Raw genomic sequence first — 23,973 nt, 5'->3', positions numbered from 1 at the left:
ATGCAACAAATTATTCTTAACTATAGTCCCCCTACTATATTATCAAATACTAGATCTTATTTTTTCTAACTATGTACCCATTAATCAACCTCTTTTTATCCCTCACCTCCTCCTACACTTACCAGGCTCTGATAACCATCAGTCAGCTCTCTACCTCCATGAGATCCACTTTTTTAGCTCCCACATATGAGTGAGAACATATAGTATTTATCATTCTGTGCCTGGCTTATTTCACTTTGCATAATGACCTCCAATTCTATCCGTGTTTGCAAATGACAGGATTTCATTTTTTAATGGCTAAATAATATTCCATTGTGTCAGTATACAACATTTTCTTATCCATCCATTGAGGGGCATTTAGGTTCATTCCACATCTTGGATATTATGAACAGTGTTACAATAAACATGGAAGCACAGATATCTTTTTAATATGATGATTTCCTTTCTTTTACATGTTCTTTCTCCACATACTCACTGGCATCCATTATTTTTTGTGTTTTTGATAAGAGTTATTTTACCTGGGGTAAAATGATATCTCACTGTGATTTTGATTTGCATTTCCCTGATTATTAGTGATGTTCAGCATTTTTTGTATACCTGTTAGCCTTTTTGGTATCTTCTTTTGAAAAATATCTCTTCAGATCTTTTGCCCATTTTTAAATCAGGTTATTTGTTGTTTTACTGTTCCGTTATTTGAATTCCTTATATATTCCAGATATTAACCCCATGTCAGATACATACTTTGCAAATACTTTTGCCTACTCTGTGGGTTGTCTTTTCACTTTGATTACTTCCTTTGCTATGTGATCTTAATATGATCCCATTTGTCTCCTTCTTCTTTTGCTGCCTATGCTTTTGAGGTCTTACAGTGGAAATTTTTGCCCAGACCAATGTCCTGAAGCATTTCCCTAATGTTTTCTTCTAGTAGTTTTACAGTTTTAAGTCTTGGATTTAAGACTTTAATCCATTTTTATTTGATTTTTGTGTATGGTGAGAGATAGGGGTCTAATCTCACTTTCTGTATGTGGTTATCTAATTTTCTCTCTACCATATATTGAGGAGACTGTCCTTTTCTCAGTGTATGTTCTTTATGCCTTTGGCAAAAATGAATTGGCTGTTCCATCCTGCTGCATTGGTCTATGTGTCTGTTTTGTGCCAGTACCATGCTGGTTTGGTTATTATGGCTTTATAGTATACTTTGAAATCATAGAGTGTGAGTCCTCCAGCTTCATTCTTTTTGCTCAAGATTGCTTGACTATTTGGAGTCTTCTGTGGTTCTGTATGAATTTTAGGGTGGTGGTCCTATTTCTGTGAAGAATGTCATTGGTATTTTGATAGGGATTGTGTTGACCCTTTAGATTGCTTTGGGTAGTATGGACATTTTAACTGTATTCTTCTAACCTATAAGCATAGGATACTTTTCCATTTTTGTGTCTCCTCTTCAATTTCTTTTATCAAAATTTTGCAGTTTTTCCTGTAGAGCTATTTTATTTCTTTGATCGAATTTATTACTAGGTATTTTATATTTTTTGTAGCTGTTTTAAATGGGATTGTTTTCTTGATTTCTTTTTGAGACTGTTCATTGTTGGTGTGTAGAAATGTCAATGTATGTTGATCTTGTATCCTTCAACTTTACTAACAGTTTTTTTGTGAATTATTTAGGTTTTTCTCGGAATAAGATCAGGTCATCTGTAAACAAGACTAATTTGACTTCTTCCTTTCCAACGTAGATGTCCTTTGTTTCATTCTCTTGCCTAAGTGCTCTGGCTAGAACTTCCAGTACTAGGTTGAATAAAAGTGGTGAAAATGTCCTGTGTTATTTCACATCTTAGAGAAAAGGAATTCCATTTTTCTGCATTAAGTGTGATGTTAGCTGTGACTTTGTCATATATGGCCTTTTTTGTGTTGAAGTATGTGCCTTCCATAGCCAGTTTGTTGAGCATTTTTATCATAAAGGGATACTGAATTTTGTTGAGTGTTTTTTAGCATCTATTAAAATGATCATACAGTTTTTGTTCTTTATTCTCTTAATAAGATGTATTACATTTACTCATTTGCATATGGACTGTTCTTGTATCCCTGGGTTGAATCCCATGTGGTCATGCTGAATAATCTTTTCAATGGGTGTTGTATTCAGTTTGCTAGTATTTTGTTGAGAATTTTTGCATCTGTCTTCATCTGAGATACTGACTGTAGTTTTTTGTTGTGTTCTTGTCTAGTTTTGGTGTCAGGTAATCCTGGTCTCATCAAATGAGTGTGGAAGTATTCCCTCTTCAATTTTTGAAAAAGTTTGAGTAGAATTGGTATTATTCAATTGTTTGGTAGAATTCAACAGTAAAGCCATTAGGTCCTCGGGTTTTCTTGATGGACATTTTTTATTATTGCTTCAATCTCATTACTCATTACTGGTTTGTTCAGATTTTCTATTTCTTCATGGTTCAATCGTGGTAGATTGTATATGTGTAGGAATTTATTTATTTCTTGTAGGTTTTCCAATATGTTGGCATGTACATGTTAATAATAGTTTCTAATGATCCTTCATATTTCTGTGGTATCAGTTGTTATATATTCATTTTCATTTATTATTTTATTTGGGTCTTCTCTCCTTTTTTTTTCTTTATAGGTTAGCTGGTTTTGTTTATCTTTTCAAAAAATGAACTTTTCATTTCATTGATATTTTGTGTTTTTTAATCTCAGTCATTTACTTATGCTCTGATTTTTCTTATTTCTTTCCTTCTAAAAATTTTGGGTTTGATTTGTTCTTGCTATTTTAGTTCCTTGAGGTGTATCATTAGGTTTGTTATTTTAAATTTTTTATTTTTCTATGTAGGCATTTGATGTATTGCTGTAAACTTCTCTCTTAGTATTGCTTTTGCTGTATTCCATAGACTGAATATGTTGGGTTTCCATATTAATTTGTCTCAAAAAATTTTTAAATTTCCTTCTTAATGTCATTGACCCACTGAGTAGGAGCATGTTTAACTTTCCTGTGTTCGTATAGTTGCCAAAGCTCCTCTTTTTTTTTTTTTAATTTTTTTTTATTATTATACGTTAAGTCCTAGAGTACATGTGCATAATGTGCTCTTGTTATTGATTTCTAGTTTTATTCCATTGTGATCAGAAAAGGTACTTGATATGATTTTTACTTTTTTGAATTTGTTGAGACTTGTTTTGTGGGCTAATATGTGGTCAGTTCTGGAGAATGTTCCATGTGCTGATGAAAAGAACTTGTCAGGCAGGGCACAGTGGCTCACGCCTATAATCCCAGCACTTAGGGAGGCTGAGGTGGGTGGATCACAAGGTCAGGAGATAGAGACCATCCTGGCCAACGTGGTGAAACCCCATCTCTACTAAAAATACAAAAATTAGCTGGGCGTGGTGGCACGTGCTTGTAGTCCCAGCTACTCAGGAGGCTGAGGCAGGAGAATCGCTTGAAGCCAGGAGGCGGAGGCTGCAGTGAGCCGAGATCATGCCATTGCACACCAGCCTGGGTGACAGAGTGAGACTCTATCTCAAAAAAAGAAAAGAATTTGTATTCTGCAGCTGTTCAATGAAATGTTCTATAAATGTCACTTAGACGTATGTGATCTAGTGTTTAGTTTATCATTGATGTTTCTTTGTTGATTTCATGTCTGGATGATCTGTCTATTAATGAGGGTGGGGTGTTGAAGTCCCCTACTATTACTGTATTTCAGTCTATCTCTCCACTTAGATCTGTTCATGTTTACTATATATACTTCTTTCTTTGAACAAGCTTTCTGCATCTTGCTCTTTTCAAACTCCCTCTTGAACTCCAGTGACTGTTAGATGTGCTCTTTTGAGGTCATTCTCTGTAGACATTTGTTTGTTTCATCATTTTTCCTTTTTTCACTTCTGCATATTTTCAAATAGCCTGTCTTTGAAATTACTGATTCTTCTGCTTTACTCATTCTGCTCTTTAAAGCCTCAAATTCATTTTTTACTTCAGCAAATGTATTTCTTAGTTCCAGGATCTGTTTGATTTTTTAAAAATTATTTCAATCTCTTAAACTTCTGATAAATTTATGAATTGCTTTTTTGTATTATCTTGGAATCGGCTGAGTTTTCTTAAACTACTATTTTGAATTATTGATCTGAGAGCTCCCATATCATCATCCCATTAGAGTTGGTCACTCACTCCTTGCTTTGTTTGGAGAGGTCATGGCTCCCTGTTTGCTGCTGTTTCTTGTGGACATACATCTATGGCTCTACACTGAAGGATTAGTTATTTATGCCAGTCTTTGCTGACTGGCTTATTTTGGTCTTTCTAGAGTATGTTTGCTTACAGGTTATTTGTATTCGCCTGTTGAGTTCCTTAATTCTAGATCACTGCTTGCTTTTCAGCACTATATGGAACATTAAGCCCAGGTTTGCCTTGACTCTTAGAAATGCTCGAAGTACTGACCATCCTAAATTGAGGGTAAGGGGCCCCCCAAAAATGCTCTGACTTTGTGGAAAAGCTAGCTAGGGGCTTTGTGCCCAGAAGACCCATGGAGTGTGCCTCGTACAGTGTGGTGCTGTTGAAAAGCCACTCTGATTTGGCATCGCCTTTGGCTGAGATAAAGAGCAGAGTTTCATGGGTTGCAGTTGCTAGTCTCACCTTCACTCTTTATCACTAGATGCTTTCAGGGATTTTTGTCTCTATAGACACTTAGAATACTTCCCACGGGTTGAGGTAAAAAGCAGTTTTCCTGCAAGGGAATATAAGGTGGCTGAGTGGGGAAAATGACTGCCCACCTCAGTCTCACTTTCTCCAGTGTAGAAACCATGAGTCTAGGGGGCATTTTCTACGTGCAGTGCCTGAGTAAATTTGGGTAGGGGCATTGCAGATAGAGATGTTCTTTCTTCTACTGCTCAGAGTGTTTTATTTCTCTGCGGCTCTGGGTAACGTCTCAGCCTCAGATTTGAGTTCTGGGATGTTGCTGGTGATAGTCTTAGCGCTGGATATTTGTTTTGGGTTTTCTGTAGGCAAGAGTGAAGCCAGATTACTTCGACTCTGCCATTTTGGTGATATCCCTCTGTGTTCTCAAATCTTTGCACAACTGTTCTCAGGTAAAGGTTAATATTTTTTACATTTAACATTTAAAAATGTAAAATCCATTTTTACTCATAGGCCACACAAAACCAGATGGCTGCTAGATTTGGTGTGTGGGTCCTAGTACCTAGTACCTAGTGGGTACTGACCTTTGCTGTGTACTAACACTGAAAGCTATTTGGGATCTGGTACTTTATCATCTGCTAATTCTCGCTGTTCTCCTAGATCAAGCTTGGACTTTAGGGGAACTCCTTGGAGAAAATACTTGATCAGTTTCCCTATTATTCCACACACCCTACACATCAGTTGTACACTTCATCCTAACATGTGAACTTTCATTTCCTTTGTCTTCCACACTGTGAGCTCCTTAAAGTCTTCTAACTTTTTATGCCTAGCAGCTGACACATGAGAGGAACTCAAAAACTATTAGTTAAATTGACAAACAGAACCATATATTATATTTTAACTAAAGGTTTATTCTAGTTGAAGGACTCACTTTCCTTTTAACAGTTAACAAACATTTTGTAACACTGGACTAGGCACTGGAGTCAGGGGGACACAGAAGGCTCAGTCTCTGCTCTGAAAACTCTTACAGATTTGCTAAATGCTGTTTAATTTGCTAAGTGCTGCCAAGGGAGGTTGCACTGGCTGCCACTGGAGTGCAAAGAATGGCGTTGGTCAGTTCTGCAGGTGAGGATGTAGTTGGGTGCTCAGGAAAGGTTTGGAGAAGCAGTTTCCTCTTGAATCAAGTCTTAAAAGATGAATAGGTTTTCACCCAGAAGATAGGGAAAGGGTATTTCAAGAAAGAGGGTCTTGTGTCCTGTGGACAATAAGTACCTCAATATGGCTGAAGAATAGAGTATAAATGTCACTGTGTGGGGTCACTTGTGGTGAAAAGCGAGGCAGGGACATGATCACACAGGAAGTTGCAAGGGGTTGGTTAAGAAGTATGTGTTTGTCCTATAGGCCAGAATATACTAAGCTCCCTAATATTGAAGACTCTTAATGCCAAAAAAAAGTCCCAGACAGTCATGAATAGTAGTTATATTTTCTTTTAACTATGTTACAGACAATGACTAAGGCAAACGTAGATTCAGTGAGCTCTAGCAGAATAAACTAGCCCCAGTAGGGATCTGTGAGCTGTATATGAGAACTGCCGCTGTCAGACAGGGAGAGCAGTTGAAGAACTGCAGTTGGGGGCAGGAGGGATAAACTGATCACATTTACCTTTTGGAAAGATAACTGTGGGCCAACAAACAAAGGGGAAGAGACTGGAGGCAGAATGAACATGGGTGAGGGAAGCAGAATGAAAACAAAGTCAAGGAGAGAAACTTGGATTACAAACAGTTTATAAACTGGATACAGAATGATGATATCTGAAAGAGCAAGAAAAAGAGATGGTTAGGAAGGTGAATGAGGAGCCAAGAGAGATTGTTGTCACGGGGGCCGAAGGGAACCATCACCTGGAACAAACAGTAAAGAGGGCAGATACCACAGTGCATCTGAGCATAGGCTGTGGGGCCAAACATCACGTGTCACATCTTAGCCCAGTACTTCCCGTCTGTGTGAGCTTGAGTAACTTTTTTGCCTTATTGACTCTAATTTCCTCGCCTATAAAATGAAAAAATCTGAGACTTACCGAAATGATCAAATGCATTAACACATGGAAAATACTTAGAATAGTGCTGGGTGCTTGCTAGAGGATCAGTAACTGTTAGTTGTTATTGTTTGTTTGTTTGTTTTTCAAATAATGATTAGTAACTTGAGAGAATGAAGCTTGTTTATCAGAGTCATAGGTGGTTTGTATCACATATGTTTCCGTAAAATGGTAGGAAAAAACAAAGAAAAAATGTGATAGGAATAACAGTCAGATTAAAATAGATGAAGGAGAGAACGGGTGGTGAGAAAAGAAAAACAGCAAGAAAAGAGTTTTCTATAGAGAAAAATTTTTTGAAAACAAGGAGAAAGGTACAAGCAATATTAAGACCCATCAGAAAATATTTTGGAAACCTAATCTTATTTATTTTAGAGTAAAATCATCTTGATGATTATATATTTGCTTTGAACTTTTTCTTTTTTTTCTTTTTGAGATGGAGTTTCGTTCTTGTTGCCCAGGCTGGAGTGCAGTGGCGCATTCTCAGCTCATTACAACCTCCACCTCCCAGGTTCAAACATTTGCCATTAAGTTATGTTTTCATTCAATGAAAAAATGAACCAGAGTGAATTTGTATCCCATTTGAAATAAACTCCAATGATATTTGCAGACCAAGCTAACTTCACATGTGCTTGCTGAATGTGCTATGCCATATTTTACATGTATTAACACACATTTGATTCCATAGCACACCTACCTATGAAGTAGGTATTAGTAGTAGTAGTCCCATTTTACAAATGGGAAAATATAAAGCTCACATAAAGTGAAAAATGAGCCCATACCACCAGGACCAGTAAGAGGTAGAGGAACTAAAACCAAGACATACATACATACATTCATTCATTCACTCTTATATTCATTCATTCATTCATTTGAGACAGTCTCATTCCATCATCCAGGTTGGAGTGCGGTGGCACGATCTCAGCTCACTACAACCTTGACCCCTAGATTCAAGCAATTCTTGTGCCTCAGCCTCCCGGGTAGCTGGACTGCAGGCATGCACCACCACACCAGGCTAATTTTTTGTATTTTTAGTAGAGATGGAGTCCCACCCTGCTGGCCAAGCTGATCTTGAAGTCCTGACCTCAGGTCACTTCAGCCTCCCAAAAAGTGCTAGGATTATAGGTGTGAGCCACCGTATCTGGCAGAACCAAGACATTTTTAAACTCAAAGCTGGATACTGTTAACTATACAGTATACCATGTGTGATCTGACTGGGAAGCCTGGAAGTATTTGCTCTATCTCTTCACAACTGGACCTTCTCAAACATCTATTTTGTTAAATGCCTTCCATTAAATTGGTCCAGGACTCAGAAGGTTTGGGTTCATAGCCTTGTTTTTTTTTCACTCACTAGCTAGTGAAACTATAGCAAATCACTCAGCTGATTTTTGTCTCAGTTTCCTCTCCTGCAAGTTATATAAGGCATTGTCTGCTTTATTCACCTTCATTCTCCAGCAAGCATAGAGCAGAGCTTTTCAGCGGTTGTATGACATGCAGCACCTCAACAGATTGAACGCAGTAGCAGGTATAAGAATCTGACAGGCTTCTGTTAAATAAGACATTAAAATTAGGTTCACAAAAATCTAAATTCCATTTTTCATTAATTTTGTTTGGGTAATATTGTTATTTTTAATAGAATTATGCTAATATATGGTGAGTTTATTCATATTCTTAAATTAATTTTTAAATTTTTGTCAGTTTTAACTTCTAATACCATAAATATTACTTGATATCATCTGTATGAACCAGTGCCCTGTAGGGGTCTGAATGTAAAAGGGTTTTGAGACCAAAAATTTTAAGAACCATTGCCTTCCACTGTCCTAGGTATTATTCTATGAATCATCAAAATTAATCCTCAAAAAATCACCCCTTTGAGCTAGGTAACGTTATTAATTCTATTTTTAAGATACTGAAGTTGAAGCATAGAGAAGGTAAATAAATAGCCCCAACTTGATACTGCTTAGCTGGTAGCAGCATTGAAATATCAACCCACGGAGTCTGATACTAGAGCTTTCATGTGCTTCTGTGTTTGATAAACTGTAAGTACCCTTAATAACCCAAAATAGACCTGTAATATTTTTATTTCCATCTTTTTTTTTTTTTTTTTTTTTGAGATGGGTTCTTGTTCTTGTTTCCCAGGCTGCAGTGCAATGGCTCAATCTCGGCTCACTGCAACCTCTGCCTCCCAGGCTCAAGCGATTCTCCTGCCTCAGCCTCCAGAGTAGCTGGGATTACAGGTGCCCGCCACCACGCCCGGCTAATTTTTGTATTTTTAGTAGAGATGGGGTTTCACCATGTTGGCCAGGCTGGTCTCGAACTTCTGACTTCGTGATCCGGCCGCCTCAGCCTCCCAAAGTGCTGGGATTACAGGCATGAGCCACCACACCCTGCTATATTTCAAACTTATTTCTAACTAGTGATGTATAATATCTCCATCAATTCTCATAAATTTGATGCTATTTTACATATTAATCTTAAATTTGATGTATATACATATTTATGTATATATATATACTGCTTTAGCAATATAAAGTAATGGTGAAATAACTGGGTCATCGACAAATATAGTCTCTAAATTATTAGTAGGTTATATTCTGCAAGTTTTCTTGTTAAAGTTTCTAGGAACTTTGCATGCACCTACAAAAGCAATGTTATAAATCTTATTAGGTTTGTTGGAACTTAATATGCTAGCAAGATACCATAGTGAGGAGTCTCACAAGCATTTGACATCTCAGTCAAGACTTCCTGGCTATAAGTGATATGAACTCATTCAAAACACCTTAGCCAAAAAGGACACAAAGACAAACTCCTGGACAAAAGGTGACCAGGGGCCCCAAGAGATCTAGGAAACAAGAAGCTGCCATGAACTTCTCTTGGAGTCTCTAGGGCTGTGTGACTTCTCATCTTGCTTCTCTTTGTACGTCCCTTTCATCCTTTTCTCTTTCTCCACAATGGTTTTCTCTATTTTTTCTGTGCCCTGGTGGAAGGTGTTCCCTCTTTAAATGAAGCCCTCTGATTCACACATCCTCCAAGGTCTTTCAATGCTAAAGACAATGGATTATCTCTGAGTTTCAATTCCTACCTCCAGAAGAGAAAAATGTGGGCCAGGCACAGTGGCTCACGCCTGTAATCCCAGCACTTTGGGAGGCCGAGGTGGGTCACTTGAGGCCAGGAATTCAAGACCAGCCTGGCCAACATGGCGAAACCTCATCTCCACTAAATCTACAAAAATTAGCTGGGCGTGGTGGTGCACACCTGTAATCCCAGCTACTCAGGAGGCTGAGGCACAGGAATCACTTGAACCTGGGGGGCAGAGGTTGCAGTGAGCTGAGACTGCACCACTGCACTCAGCCTGGGCAACAGAGCAATACTCATTCCAAAAAAAAAGAAGAAAAAGAAAAATCCGATTGGCCTAGCCAGGTCTAAAGGGCTTAGTAATTAACACCCCTCTTCACTGCCTGAATTATGAACCCAAAGAGAAAAGAATCAGTAGGTGGAGAAACAAAACAAGTCACTCTTGTCTTTAATAAAGCTGGTATTGGAGGATGAGGCTTAGGTGCAAGAAGAGCAGAGGGGAATGATAGTGCACCTACAGCACATTTGCATCTTCAGGGCGCATCCATTCACCCCAGTGGCTCCTTGCATTCTGCCCAGTGGAGATGAAAGGGAAGAAGACCACATCGTGAGCTGTTAGTTTATAGTGGCACTGATGTGTTTATTTCATTATATCCTTCTTTTCCTTCTTCCCTAAAATACGTATGGTAAAGGGACAAAGGTTAATGGGGGGAAGAGGTTTGTCCATTTACCTTACAGTAACAGATGTTTTAAGATGATTGTAATCTCTCTGTTTTAACTAAAAATGACTGAAAAGTTAATTCAATTCTGATTCAGGATCTGGATCGAAATCTGAGCAGACTCACAGCATCATTTGAAAAAGCAACAACTGAGAAAGTCCGGTGTCAAGAAGAGGTGAACCAAACCAACAAAACCATCAAATTAGCTAACAGACTTGTCAAGGAACTTGAGGCAAGTTAAACCTTTTCTTCCAAACATTCTAACTAAAATATTCAGATCTGCTCATGGGAATTTTATTATTTGCCACCAATAATAACTAAATAGACATGGAATTAACAACAAAGGATAATATTTAAAAATCACTCGTACTGTGGCTCTAACTCACCAGAAGGAAGAAATGATCAAGTACATATCTTTTAATATATAGTCCTGAACTCAGTGTGCCATCAGTCTGATCTCCAATGAAAACAGGGAAGACATATACTTTATCAGAAGTTAGTGGTCTTGTATCCACTTTAAGACAATGGAGTACATCAGCTGTGGGTGGGTTATGTATTTATTTTTTCTACTTTTCCCCTTCCTTCCTTTCTTACCACATTGTGAAAAAAATCCTTTAAAAACAAAAAGAAAGCATGGTTTTCTTGAAATAGGTTATAAAACTCAGGATGGCTGCTAGATAATTGTGAAATTGAACTGTTTGTTGTCTGATCCTTTTAATATACATTTGCCATTGAATTCTACCAGCAAATGATTTCTTTCAAGTTAAACCTGGTTGGCTTATGGTTTTGTTGTTACATCTTTTTATAGGTGACTGACGTGCTAATGTTAATAGTTATTCCATTAGGTAAAGGTTTTTTATAATTTTTATTAACATCCTCTTGCTTGAACATGAGTGGTAGAGGAACATATGTTCTGTGACATCAGTGTTCACAGATTTTGTTTGCTCTACAATGTGGCATTCAACAGTTTTGGGGAAATCACCAAACATCTTCAACTTTGTTTTCTTGTGTCTAAAACAGGGATGTGGATAATGTTTCCCTTACAAGGTTGTGATGATGCTCAAAAGACATAATGTATGTTCAAGTATTTCCTAACAAAAGTCAAAGAGATAAATAACCAAATTTTAAAATAAGAAAAGGATTTGAATAGACATTTCGCCATACAAGATATGCAGACAGCACATGAAAAGATGCTCAACTCCATTAGTCATTAGGGAAATGCAAATTAAAACCACAAGATACTACTTCATAACCACCAGGATGACTGTAATAAAAAATATGGACAGTAATGGTATTGGCAAACGATATGGAGAAATGCTGGTTGGAATGTAAAATGGTTCCGCCTCTTTGGAAAACAGTTCTGCAGTTCTTCAAAACATTAAACATGAGGTTAGCATGTGATGCAATCATCTACTCATAGGTATATACCCCAAATAAATGAAAATAAACGTCCATTAAAAAGCTCATATGCAAATGTTCATGGCAGTATTATTCATAATAGCTAAAAATAGAAACAACCCAAATGTCCATTAATTGATAAATGGACAAATAAAATGTATATCCATATAATGTAATAGTATGCATCTATAAAAATGAATACTGAGTTATGCTACAATGTATGATTCTTGAAAATATCATGCTAAAAGAAAGAAACCAGACACAAAAGGTCACATATCACATGATATGTGGTATCATATATCATACAGAGGCACATTCTGCCAGAGCAGGCTAATTTATAGACACAAAATAGACTAATGGTTGCCAGAGGCTGGACAAGGGTGTGGGGTTTGGGGAGTGACTACTACTGGATACACGGTTTGTCTTTGGGGTGAGGGAAATGTACTAAAATGAGCAAGAGGAGATAATTGTGCAAGTTTATATAGATAGTAAAAACCACTCTACTGTGTATTTTAAAGGGTGAGTTTCATGGTATGTGAATTATATCTCAATAAAGTAGTTACTTTTTAAAGTATAAAGTCTATAACTGCACTATTAGAAAGTACATAAAATATATAACTAAAAAGTAGTAACAGTGTATAATTAAAAAGTATATAACTGTATTATTAGACATGCCTTTAGCTGACAAGTGTGTAACTGCACTAAAATATGTAACTGCACTATTAGAACTGCATTTGGCTGGAGGTGATATCTAACTTTTACAGTGGCTCAAACAAATGGGAGCTTATTTTTCACATATTACAGAAAATGCTAAGGCTAGACCATTATCAGTGTTGATCTAGATGATTAGTGACCAGCCACCTAGGCTCTTTGTTGCCCTCTGCCTCTCCACACTTAGCAAGTGGTCATTCACCCTCATGCGTTTTGCCTCATGGCCTCAAGACCGTTGCTACACCTTCAGATTCAGAGAGACAATAGAGAAAGGAAACAATCTATATCAGCTGGGGTTTTCTCCTTTTATGAGAAAATCTTATGTTTTTCTGGAAATGTCTCTGACAGACCCCCACTTAAGTTTCTTTTGTCAGAACTAGATAAACTCCTAACTCCACCCCACACCTCCTGCCCAAAAAAAAAAAAAAAGTCTGGAAAAGGGGGAATGGGGCTATCATCATTTGCTTAGCAAGTCACCATTCATCTCATGGAACTGGGCGCATTACCATCCTATTCAGATTCAGGGTTCTCTTAGCAAGAAAGGGGGAAACATGTTTTAGGATAGCTAGGTGATAGCCTCATTTCTTGTAGTAGATTTTTTTTTTTTTTTTTTTTTTTTTTTGAGAAGGAGTCTTGCTCTGTCACCCAGGCTGGAGTGTAGTGGCGTGATCTCGGCTCACCCCACCTCCTAGGTTCATGCCATTCTCCTGCCTCAGCCTCCCGAGTAGCTGGGACTACAGGCACCCGCCACCACGCCCAGCTAATTTTTTTGTATTTTTAGTAGAGCGGGGTTTCACCGTGTTAGCCAGGATGGTCTCGATCTCCTGACCTCATGATCTACCCACCTCAGCCTCCCAAAGTGCTAGGATTACAGGTGTGAGCCACCACACCCAGCCTATAGTAGATTTTTAAAACCCTAAATTATTACCACAAATTTAATTCACCACAAGTTGAAATACACTATCTCTCTGAAATGCATAGTTCATTATGCAGAAACTCATAATTCACCTTGCAAATCCCCTCTCCATTCCATCTCAGTAACTGCAATTCTGTTCTTCCAGTTTTTCTGGCCCAAAGCTTTTGAATCACCCATGACTCTTTCTGACATCCAGTCCATCAGCATATTCTGTTGACTGTGCTTTTCAGGTTCATTCCAAATCCCAGCACTTGGCATTCTCTTCACCTCACCATGCTGGTCCAGGCTGCTGGCATCTCTCCCCAGGATGCCTCCGCAGGCCCCACCATTACCTCCTAAAGCTTATTTCCCTCATTGCAGCCAGGTGATATTTTACAAACTTAAGTACATTCCTATCACCCCTTCACTCAGAACTCCCCGATAACTAATTAATCACTCAAAGTCCAGTCTAAAGGCTTTACTGACCTACTAGGCCCTACATGATGATCTGTCTCCTGGATACCCCCCTGTCCTCACCTCTGCCACTTCCCTCTTGCCCTGTCTTCACTGGCCTTCTGTCTCTCCCTCATACTTCCAGGCACTCTCCTTCTTTGTGCCTTAGCCTTTCCCAGGCAATCACATCACTGGCTCTTCACTTTGTCAGGCTCTGCTGAAAGTTCTCATTATCAATTGGTTTTCTCTGACATCCCCACATAAAAGAGCCTTCATCCAACACACGAGTCCCCCCCACTCATTCACACACGCACATACAAGCACACATACGCATCTCTATTTTCTCCACTTGCTCTGTTACCGTTTTTTGATAGCATTTATTGCATGAACATAGTTGTACATGTATGCATACACACAAATACTTTTTTTGGTCTTTTTTTTCCCCAATTGAAATATGAGCTTCTCAAGAACAGGAAACTTCACCTTTTTTGTGCACTGCTTGATCCCAAGCATATAGAATAGTCCCGGTGTGTCATCGGCATCACTAGATATTTACTGAATGAATACATTAATAAATGGGTGAGTTTTGGGAGCCTCCTGTATTAAAATTCTGGAGCCTTTTGAAGACTTGCTTTTCTTAGGTGAGTTGAGAAATTTCACCAGTACTAGTACTTAAAACTACTGCCATTTAAAGTGGTAAGATTTAAGCAGTTTGAAGAGTTCACCATTTCTGAGGTACCTGAGAAAAAGTGTCATATAATTAGACTGTTTTCCTGGACTAGTTACAGAATGTCTGAAAGTTTTATCAAGGGGAAAGCAGGTCCTACCACGTGTCTCTAACATATAGCAATATTTCCAAAGGCTTTGCTTACTCATGATGATTTAGACAAGGAAAGGAAAAGAAGATTGTAGTATGTGAACTAAGAAAAAATATATATTTTTAAAGGATTCATTGAAGATGTCAGATCTTTTTCTTTTAGGATAAATTCTTTCTGACTAGAACAGGAGACAGTTAACTTCTGAAAAACATCAAGACTGATGATTTTGTCTATATAGCATTGACCTGGAAGCTCAGCCATTCAGACTAATAAATCAGGCAATTTATATTTAATCATTAACTAACTCCTGAGTTGAACAGCTGTTCAAAATTAGAAATGGGTCACCCCAGCCAGGATGACATTACAGGCAATCTATAATGCATTAGAATAAAATTATAGTGATTTTTAACTGTCTAGAAATTTATTACAGGACATGTTCCAACTCTTAAACCCTTGTTAGCCAATGTCAGTAATGATTTATGTTGCATGGATACTATAGCAAAATTATTGACGATTTCGATAGCCAATAAGTCTATGTTTAGTAAATCTTCAAATTTCAAAGCTGTTTTGGAGAATGAGGTGGGTACATTTTATTGTTTATCCTTTACAAACCAAAAACAACAAAGATAGAGGGTAGGTGAATGAGAGATTCCTCCTGAAAATTAATGGATATGTTGTCTGTGGCTGAGGAAGGAAAGTAATAAATTCTGTAGAGGGCTAGAGAGCTGAAGTTCCTTAGTGTTTAATTATATAGTTAACTTGCGGTGATCTTTATCAAGCAAAGCAAGGAGATGATCTTGAAACCACTTTGATAACCATTTTCACATGCTAATTTCATGACCTCCGACCTCAGTGTTGTAGATATTAAGATGGCTTGCAGGGAACTGGCATTCCAATCCATTATGACATCATTTTTGTTTTCTGTGGTCAATCTACTTTCATGGGGAAAGCAAAATTTCATAGGGTGCCTCTTTGCTTGTACTAACAAATTGCTGATTTCTTTTCAGGTTCCATTAATTTGCATGTTCTTAAAATGTTGTATTTTTAGCATACATTGAAACAAAATAAATTAGTAAACTACCCTGCAGTTCAGTCAATCTATACATATTTATTGCAGTTTTATTCAAATCCAATATTAAGGGCTTCAGATATTTAACCTGTAAATCAGATTTTAAATGGCCATCCAACTAGATATAAGGACTTCAACAGCGTTCTTGGAGAGTATTGTGAAGTCCTGATTTCCACCTTTTTACATAGATCATAGCTTCCTCCACTGATTTAATGATTATATTAGAAAACTAACCTGATTTTAGTAACTACTAATGCTACTCTTTCATTAGTAGAATCCAGAATAGATGGCTATTTCGGCTTTATGTTTCAACTAATTAAGAAGAGTTGTGTTTGTCATTTCCCTTTGTCTGTAATCAGACCATTGCCAGCATGTTAAAAATAGGTAAGTAAATAAAAAGTTTGACTAGGGCAGTGTAGTGGGAAGAATGGAGAGCAGCTAGGCTGACATTAAAAATACTGATATCAGGCCAGGTGTGGTGGCTCACGCCTGTAATCCCAGCACTTTGGGAGGCCAAGGCAAGTGGATTGCTTGAGCTCATGAGTGTGAGACCAGCCTGGGCAACATGGCGAAGCCCCATCTCTACAAAAAAATACAAAAATTTGCCAGGCATGGTGGGACATGCCTGTAGTCCCAGCTACTTGAGAGGCTGAAGTGAGAAGATGGCTTGAGCCCAGGAGGTAGAAGTTGCCATGAGCTGAGATGGTGCTACGGCATTCCATCATGGGCGATAGAACCAGACCTTGTCAAATAAATAAGTAATCCTAACATCACTCATTCTTGGCCACAGCTCTTGGTCATCCTCCACTCCCAGAGGGACAGGGGAGAGACTGTCAGCCTTTCAAGAAGGACCTCAATCATAATGGAAGAGTTGGGATGTCCAGTGAGAAGAGATGTTAAAGAACTAATGTCACTTTGTGATAAACTCCACTGAGGAGAGTATGAGAACTCCATCATAATGATGGGTTTCAAACACATGAAAGATTATAATAGTCACACCAAACCATTACACTCTGTTCCTTCTAGTGACTGTGTGGAAGGACATAAACTGTGCCATGAGGTAATTGCATTAAGCATTTGTGGAGTTGACGTTCACCCTGCAATTACAGCTGAGTAATTTCATCTTTCAGTCAGAGAAGATTCGCTGGGGTCAATCCATTAAGTCCTTTGAAGCTCAAGAGAAGACACTCTGTGGAGATGTTCTTCTCACGGCAGCATTTGTGTCTTATGTCGGACCCTTTACAAAGCAGTATCGCCAGGAGCTGGTGCACTGCGAGTGGGTTCCCTTTCTTCAACAGAAGGTAAGTTCAATTCCTTACCTTGCCAACAGGTAGAAAGATCATATTGCGATTTGCGTAGTAAAACCCACGTATATGCCAGACACTTTTGGACCTCTGTAATGAAAACTGACCAGAAGCTCCACGGTGAAGGTGTGTCTTATGTGCTGCAGTTTTTCTTATTTTTACAAAATTCATATTTCATTATTTTAAAAATGTTTTCATTGATATATTATACTCATATGTCTTTCGGGGTAATGTGATAGTTTGATACCTGTATACAATGTGTACTGGTCAAGTCAGGGTAAGTAAGATATCTATCACCTTAAACATTTATTTTTTTCTCTGTGTTAGGAACACTATAATTCTTCCTTTCTAGCTATTTGAAATATACAATAAATTATGAACTACAATTTCCCTACTGTGCTGTTGAATACTGGCACTTACTTCTTCTATCTAACTGTATTTTTGTACCTGGTAACCAACTTCCCTGCATCCCCTCTCCCCCATTTCCCTCCCTCTAGTTCTCTGGTAACCATCATTCTACTCTCTACCTCCGTAAGATCCACTTTTTTAGCTCCCACATGTGAGTAAGAACACACGATATTTATCTTTTTGTGCCTGGCTCATTTCACTTACATAAAGTCCTCCAGTTCCATTCATGTGGCTGAAAATGACAGGATTTCATTGTTTTTATGGCTGAATAGTATTCCATTATGCATGTATGTCACATTTTCTTTATCTGCCCATCTGTTGATGGACAGTTAAGTTGATTCCGTGTCTTGGCTCTTGTGAATAGTGATGCAGTAAACATAGGAGTGCAGATATCTCTTTGACATACTGATTTCCTTTCTTTGAGTATATGCTCAGCAACTGGATTGCTGGATCGTATGGTAGTTATTTTTTTTAGGAACCTGCATACTGTTTTCTGTAGTGCTATACTAATTTAAATTTCCATCAGCAGTACAAAAGCTTTCCCTTTTCTCTACATCCCCACCAGCATTTAATATTTTCTGTCTTTTTAATAATAGCCATTCTAACTGAGGTGAAATGATATCTCATTGTGGTTTGGATTTACATTTCCCTGATGACTCGGTGATGTTGAGCATTTTTCATGTTACCTATTGGCCATTTGTACATCTTCTGAGAGAAATATCTATTCAAGTCCTTTGACCATTTTACAATCAAGTTTTTTGCTTTTTTGCTATTGAGTTGTTTGAGTTCCTTATGTATTCTGGTTATTGGTGCCTTGTTAGGTGACTAGTTTGCAAGTATTTTCTTCTATTCTCTAGATTATCTTTTCACTCTGTTGGTTGTTTCCTTTGCTAGGCAGAAGCCTTTTAGCTTGATACGATCCCATTTTTGCATTTGTTTGAGGTCTTACCCAAAAAATATTTGCCCAGATGTCCTGAAGCATTTTCCCAATTTTTCCTACAGAAGTTTTATAGTTTCAGGTCTTACATTTCAGTCTTTAATCCATTTTGATTTGATTTTCTGTTTTTGTTTTGCTTTTTGTTTGTTTCATTTTGTTTTTTTGAGATGGAGTTTCCCTCTTGTTGCCCAGGCTGGAGTGCAATGGTGCGGTCTCGGCCCACTGCAACCTCCGCCCCCGAGGTTCAAGCGATTCTACTGCCTTAGCCTCCCAAGTAGCTGGGATTACAGGCACCTGCCACCACACCTGGCTAATTTTTTTTTATTTTTAGTAGAGATGGGGTTTTGCCATTTGCCCAGGCTGGTCTCAAACTCCTGACCTCAGGTGATCCACCAGCCTCAGCCTCCCAAAAGGCTGGAATTACAGGTGTGAGCCACTACACCTGGCCTGATTTGATTTTTGCTTATGATGAAAGATGGAAATAGTTTTTCTTATTTTAGTGATGGTTTCAACAAGAACATAAAAATTAATTATGTAAACTACAGAATTATAGTTGGAAAAGTGCTTTAAACAGAAGTGATAACTAAAATCAAACTCAGATCATCATGTTATTGAATAGCATGAAACTTTTGTTTTCTTACTAATATTATGGGTTATTTGTTAGAGATTTTAAAAGGCTACTTTCAGACTTAAAGTGTAGCATTTTGTATGTAAGTATAAAGTAGCTTACCCTAAATTTGAAAATTCAAACCCATAAGTCAAGTGAAATAATAGATTTGCACAATGTAAAATCATCTAGTTTAAGATACTCCTTGTACAAATGAGAAAACTGAGACAGACAAATGACTCCACTTTAGTCATAGAGAATAGAAAATCAGACCTCCTGATTTCCAGGACTCTATTTTCTGTATAACACTGTCATCTCAATTGATTAAAACAGATTCTTAGTTTATATATCTAGCCCTTTCTGGAGTATGGAGACAAAGATGGACATGGGTACAGATATTAATAGAAAATTGAAGCAGTCATACCTGCTAGTCTCTGTTACTTCAGGGAAGTAGGAAAATGCAATGCAAGCTGGCCAAACCAAAGAAAATTGAAATTAGAAGAACAGCTTTGAGGAGAGTGGTAAAAATATCAAAAATACCTGTGAAGGGCAACAGGGGAGTAGATGGTAAGAGTCGCCACACAGCTTTAAGAAACCCAAGAGTATTTGGACAAGATGAGTTTATAGTCACAGTAATAAAGCTTTCATCAGCAATATTCAAAGTATAGGAGTAAAAAGAGGGGAAAGAGAATGCCAAATCCAGCCAGGTTTATAGGCAGGTAAGCCAGAAAGAAAGGAGGTGAGGAAAGTCTTGCAGTGACTAGCAGAACAGTTAAGGAATGGGAGGAGCACTTTCGGCTGAAAAGAGATGGGAGGTTAGCCAGAAGTTAATGTTAAAATATGGTAAAGTTTCCCAAAACCTTAAACACGGAATTGCCACGTGATCCAGAAATTCTACTTGTCGGTATATACCCCAAAGAAGTAAAAATAGGAATTCAAACAGATGTTTGCATGCCATTGTTTATAGCAGCACTATTCACAATAGCCAAAAGGTGGAAGTGATTCATGTGTCCATGGACAGAATGGATTTTATCTTATGTTTATAAGGTATAAACATACAATAGAATGTTGTATTCAGCCTCAAAAATGAAGGAAATTCTGGTACATGCTACAACACGGATGAACCTTGTCAATATTAAGCTAACTGAAATTAGCCAGTCACAGCTGGGCCTGGTGTCTAATGCCTGTAATCCCAGCACTTCGAGTGGCCATGGCAGGTGGATCACTTGAGATAAGGAGTTCAAGACCAGTCTGGCCAACAGAGTGAAACCTTGTCTCTACTAAAAATTAGCCAGGCATGGTGGTGGACGCCTGTAATCCAAGCTACTCAAGAGGCTGAGGCAGGAGAATTGCTTAAACCCAGGAGGTGGAAGTTGCAGTGAGCCAAGATCGCGCCACTGTACTCCAGCCTGGGCGACAGAGTGAGACGCCATCCCCCCAAAAAAAAAAAAAAAATTAAAATAAGCCGGTCACAAAAGGACAAATACTTCCACTTTACGAGGGACCTAGAGCATTCACATTCATAGAGACAGAAAGTGGAATGGTGGTTACCAGGGGCTGGGAGAGGGAGGAGTGGGAAGTTACTGTTTAATAGGTATGTTTCAGTTTGGGAAGATGAAAAAGTTCTGGAGATAGATAATGATGATGGTTGTACAACAATGTGAATGTACTTAATGCCACTTGAACTGTACACTTAGAATGGTTAAAATGACAAATTTTATGTTAAGTATATTTTGCCAAAGTAAAACAGTAAATAGGGTAAAGGCCTGGTGTGTTCATAGTATTTGTTAGAATAAGTGTTATGTTTAAAGATGTGAAAGAGATGTAGACAGTCATAAAGAGTTGGGTACAGGAATTTTAGCTTTCAATGATGAAATAATTTCAGATTGTTACAAAGTCTGGGACAACATTTCCCATCAAAAAAGGAGGCACTCTAATACCGCTCCAAAGACATCACCATCATGGGAGGAAGGGGTGTGCATATCGGAAGCCAGGGATGGGGGTGTTGTATAATCTTCCCAGGTGATTCTGATATCATCCGCTTCCTCCCCCAATTCCCCCAGCATGCTGGAGTAGAAAGGAAATACAGTGCTTTAACATGAAAGATGTCAAGGCCAGAGAGGGGATTCGTCATCTACATGGGCACTGAGGTTGTCAAGGATTGAAAGCAGAACTTGGAAAGGCGAGAAGGACCAATAGCTATATCATTCAAAAGATGAGGAAATAGATCAGAGATTGTATATCTGGAGTCCACGGGTCTTAAAGGTGGCATTTTGACTTAAAGATGGAAGAATCATGATTTGGGTTGACTTACAGGGAAGAAAGAGGAATGGCAACTCTTTCCCACACCCACTTTTCAGTAATGGGATTATTAAGAAAATGAACTGTCTGCTGGGTATGGTGGCTCACGTCTCCCAGTGCTTTGGGAGGCCAAGGCAAGAGGATCCCTTGAGGCCAGGAGTTTGAGACCAGTCTGGGCTACACAGTGAGACCCTATCTATAAAAAAAATTTTTTTTTAACCCAGCCAGTTGTGGTGGCAAAGAGGCTGAGGAGGGAGGATCACTTGAGTTCAGGAGTTAGAGGTTACAGCGAGCTTTGATGGCACCACTGAACTCCAGGCTGGGTGACAGAGTGAGACCTTATTTCAGAAAGAAAGAAAAAGGAGAGAGAGAGAGGTAGGAAGGGAGGAAAATGAACTCTTGCCACTTGCGAAGGCCCTCAAGTGAAATGAGACTCAAGAACAATGACTCTTGTACCCCACCCCAGCCTCTCATTAAAATCATGTGAGAGAGAACTTTTGAAATGTATTGATGCCCATTGATGCTGAATCACTTGGGGGAAGGGCTATGCCTGTTGGCAGCTTTTTAAAGCTCTCCCATAAGTACTATATCCAGCCTGGGGTTGACAGCCATTGCCCTTGGGGGAGAGTCTGGTTTTGGTTAAGACAAGCAGGTAGAGAAGATAAGGCAATTTGGTCCAAACAGGACTAAGGTACTAAAGGGCATGGGGGAAGGGTTGTCAGAAAGTACAACCACTGGGGCATGAGTTTGAGGGATGGGACAGGGAGAAAACAGTAACACAGAGGGTAGTGGCTGAAAAGGACAGGGGCTGTGGGCATACACAGCCTTGAGGGTCCAAATTACACTGTTTTCCAAAGTTGTTTCCGTCCAAAATCACTGTTTGCTGGGCAGATGGACAGAATCATAGGCAAGTTCAAGGCAGCCTTTGCACTCCACTCATTGCTTTGACCCAGCAGTTTACAGACAGAGCAAATATGTGGAGTTATTTGTGCCAATAATTAGTTATTAGTTATTAATTAGTTATTACAAGCACTAATTCTAAGCCTCTGTGTCCTATGCAATAAAATAGAGATTTACCTTGAAGAACTCTTGTAAGGGTTAAATGAAAAAATGGCAAGAATGAATCTATATGAATAAATTTTGTGAACAGGTAAAGCCTTACGTACACATGAGTTGTTATATTACTGTAACATTAGGAGAAACTTGGAGTATTACCTCCACAGGAAATTACCCTTTTATCTTAGGAATATGCCAGTTGGTCAGTTTCTAGAGGCCAGACGGGCATTTGGTGTTATGACTAATTTCACTTTGGCTCATGGCATGTGCTTCCAGCCTTGTCTTTTCTCTCTAGCAAATGGTTATTTTCCAAAGAGTGAGCCTTCTTTTTTCTTTCAGCTCCACCTCATAGTAACATCCTGACTCACAACATGTTGACCCTACTTAATAGAGCAATTAGATGGAGCCTCACAACAGGCTAACTCTAGAAGCAGACTTTGAACTAAAGGGTTCCCTCTTTACACTTGGTTTCCAAACCCATTTTCCTTGCTGCAGACTCCAAGAAATTCTGACAAGACAAGTTAATTATGATAAAAAGGTATACTCTAATATGTCACTTAATGAAGGGGATATGTTCTGAGAAATGCCTTTTGTTGTACTTACATAGACCTAGATGAGACAGCCTGCTACACACCTAGGCTACATGGCACAGCCTATTGCTCCTAGGCTGCAAACCTGCACAGCATGTTATTTTATTGAATGCGGTAGGCAGTTGTAGCACAATGATAAGTATTTGTGCATCTAAATCTATCCAAACATAGAAAAGATACAGAAAAAATATAGCATAAAAGACTAAAATTGGTACACCTGTATAGAGCACCTATCGTGAACGGAGCATGCAGAACTGGAAATTGCTCTGGCTTAGTCAGTGAGTGAATGTGAAGGCCAAGGACATTACTGTATACTACTGTAGACTTTGTAAACACTGTACCCTTAGTCTACACAAAATTTGTTTTTAAAGTAATGTAATTGTACTACAACATCATGATGGCTAGTGTCACTAGGTGATAGGAATTTTTTGGCTCCTTTATAATCTTATGAAACCACTTTTGTATATGCAGTCCATCGTTGACCAAAATATCATATGGTGCACGCCTGTGTATGAAATGAGGCTTATTTTCCTCAGCCTACACTTCGGTTAATACTAATTGTGAAAATGATGCCTGTATTATAACTATCAAAAAATATTTTGATGAAAAAAATTCTGTAGGTAGCTATGCTCCTAGCTATTTGGACACAATACTATTAAAACATCCTAAAAATTTGAGTCTCAAAGTAGTCATTGTAGTTATGATATTCTTTAACGTAGGTGTCTTCATTTAGATCAAGATGGGTTTTATTTCTTCATTTATATTGAAATGGGTTTTATTTCCCCTACTGACCAGGAAAAAAGGGGGAGATTGATATTCTCTTTGATCCCTGGCTCTCTACTCTGCACAGAGTAGGTACTCACACCATTGATTTTGGATGTGAAATCTGCAGGTGCCCCTTCTGTTAGTCCTTAGAGCTTCAGAA

General features: G+C 38.4%; 1 protein-coding gene across 1 annotated transcript in view; it reads left to right on the top strand.

Moving 5' to 3' along the window:
* The window catches only part of DNAH11 (dynein axonemal heavy chain 11), a 385,830-nt gene that overhangs the window by 262,286 nt on the left and 99,571 nt on the right, over positions 1-23,973 (top strand). The window contains exons 62-63 of the mRNA XM_065542209.2: positions 10,599-10,733; positions 16,976-17,146. Of these exons, the coding sequence (XP_065398281.1) occupies positions 10,599-10,733; positions 16,976-17,146 (306 nt within the window). The remainder of the gene's footprint in view (positions 1-10,598; positions 10,734-16,975; positions 17,147-23,973) is intronic.

The sequence above is a fragment of the Macaca fascicularis genome, chromosome 3 (assembly GCF_037993035.2).
Source record: "Macaca fascicularis isolate 582-1 chromosome 3, T2T-MFA8v1.1".
Classification (NCBI taxonomy): Eukaryota; Metazoa; Chordata; class Mammalia; order Primates; family Cercopithecidae; genus Macaca; species Macaca fascicularis.
The sequence above is the reverse complement of the archived record's forward strand: the minus strand, read 5'-3'. Positions and strand labels throughout refer to the sequence as shown.